The sequence below is a fragment of the Aplysia californica genome, unplaced genomic scaffold (assembly GCF_000002075.1).
Source record: "Aplysia californica isolate F4 #8 unplaced genomic scaffold, AplCal3.0 scaffold00371, whole genome shotgun sequence".
NCBI lineage: Eukaryota > Metazoa > Mollusca > Gastropoda > Aplysiida > Aplysiidae > Aplysia > Aplysia californica.
In genome coordinates, this window is record NW_004797641.1 from 18,668 (window position 1) to 19,580 (window position 913).

Genomic DNA, 913 nt, shown 5'->3' on the forward strand with positions numbered 1-913 from the left:
ACACACACACACACACACACACACACACACACACACACACACACACACACATAAATTCTCACACTTATAATACAAACACGCAAAAACATCATTAAATGATCTGTTACCACTTTTCTTCAGATTGATTACCCAATGATAGAAGTCTGTCCTCTGCCTGCCTCTGACTGTGAAGCTATCATCAAAGTGATGCTAGATTCCGCAAACAGGTTAGATTTTTCTTTTTTTACTCGTTGTTCTTGTTGTTGTTCTTGTTGTTGCTGCTTTTGTTGTTTTGTGGGGAGGTGGGGTTAGGTGTGGGAGGTTATTTTTTTAATTATTTTTTTTTGTTTCTATAATGATAATTCTCTCAATCGCTTCTTCATTGTTTTTATGGTTTGGTCTGGTAACTTTATTAGATTTACTCTCGTGAAAACGGCATACTCTTTTGCACAGAACATGTGACCCCAAAGGCAGAGCACATTGTTCGATAGAACACTAAGCTCGGGAAAAAGATTATTCTAAAATGGATGAGCAAACTTTGGCCCCCTCTCAGATTGAAACTCTGCAACCTTCCTGCCGGACCTGAGTTCAATATAAATTGTCACCTCGGCCACTTACAGACAATTTGTACTATAACTTGGTCGAGATAGGTCACTCAGGACAGTTAATTTTCTTTAAAGATTATTGCCATTTAATTTGTTGTAGCATGGGTTTCAAGAAGTATTCCTTCAGAGGTGACTTTTGTATTCTATTCATAAATTATCAAGGAATGATATCGATCTGAGTTAGATAATTCTAATGTTTCAAAATGTTTCGCAGGTTCCCGCTCAACCCACCCAAGAACAAACACACACCCACTCACATACACGCACCCACTCACACTCACACACACACACACACACACACACACACACACACACACACACACACACAC

At 39.0% G+C, this 913-nt stretch overlaps 1 protein-coding gene across 1 annotated transcript in view; it reads left to right on the forward strand.

Moving 5' to 3' along the window:
- Nucleotides 1-913, forward strand: part of LOC101863359 — a gene marked incomplete at its 5' end in the record, with an annotated part of 34,898 nt that overhangs the window by 18,235 nt on the left and 15,750 nt on the right. The window contains 1 exon segment of the mRNA XM_013085407.2: nt 121-206. Coding sequence (XP_012940861.1) covers nt 121-206 — 86 coding nt within the window.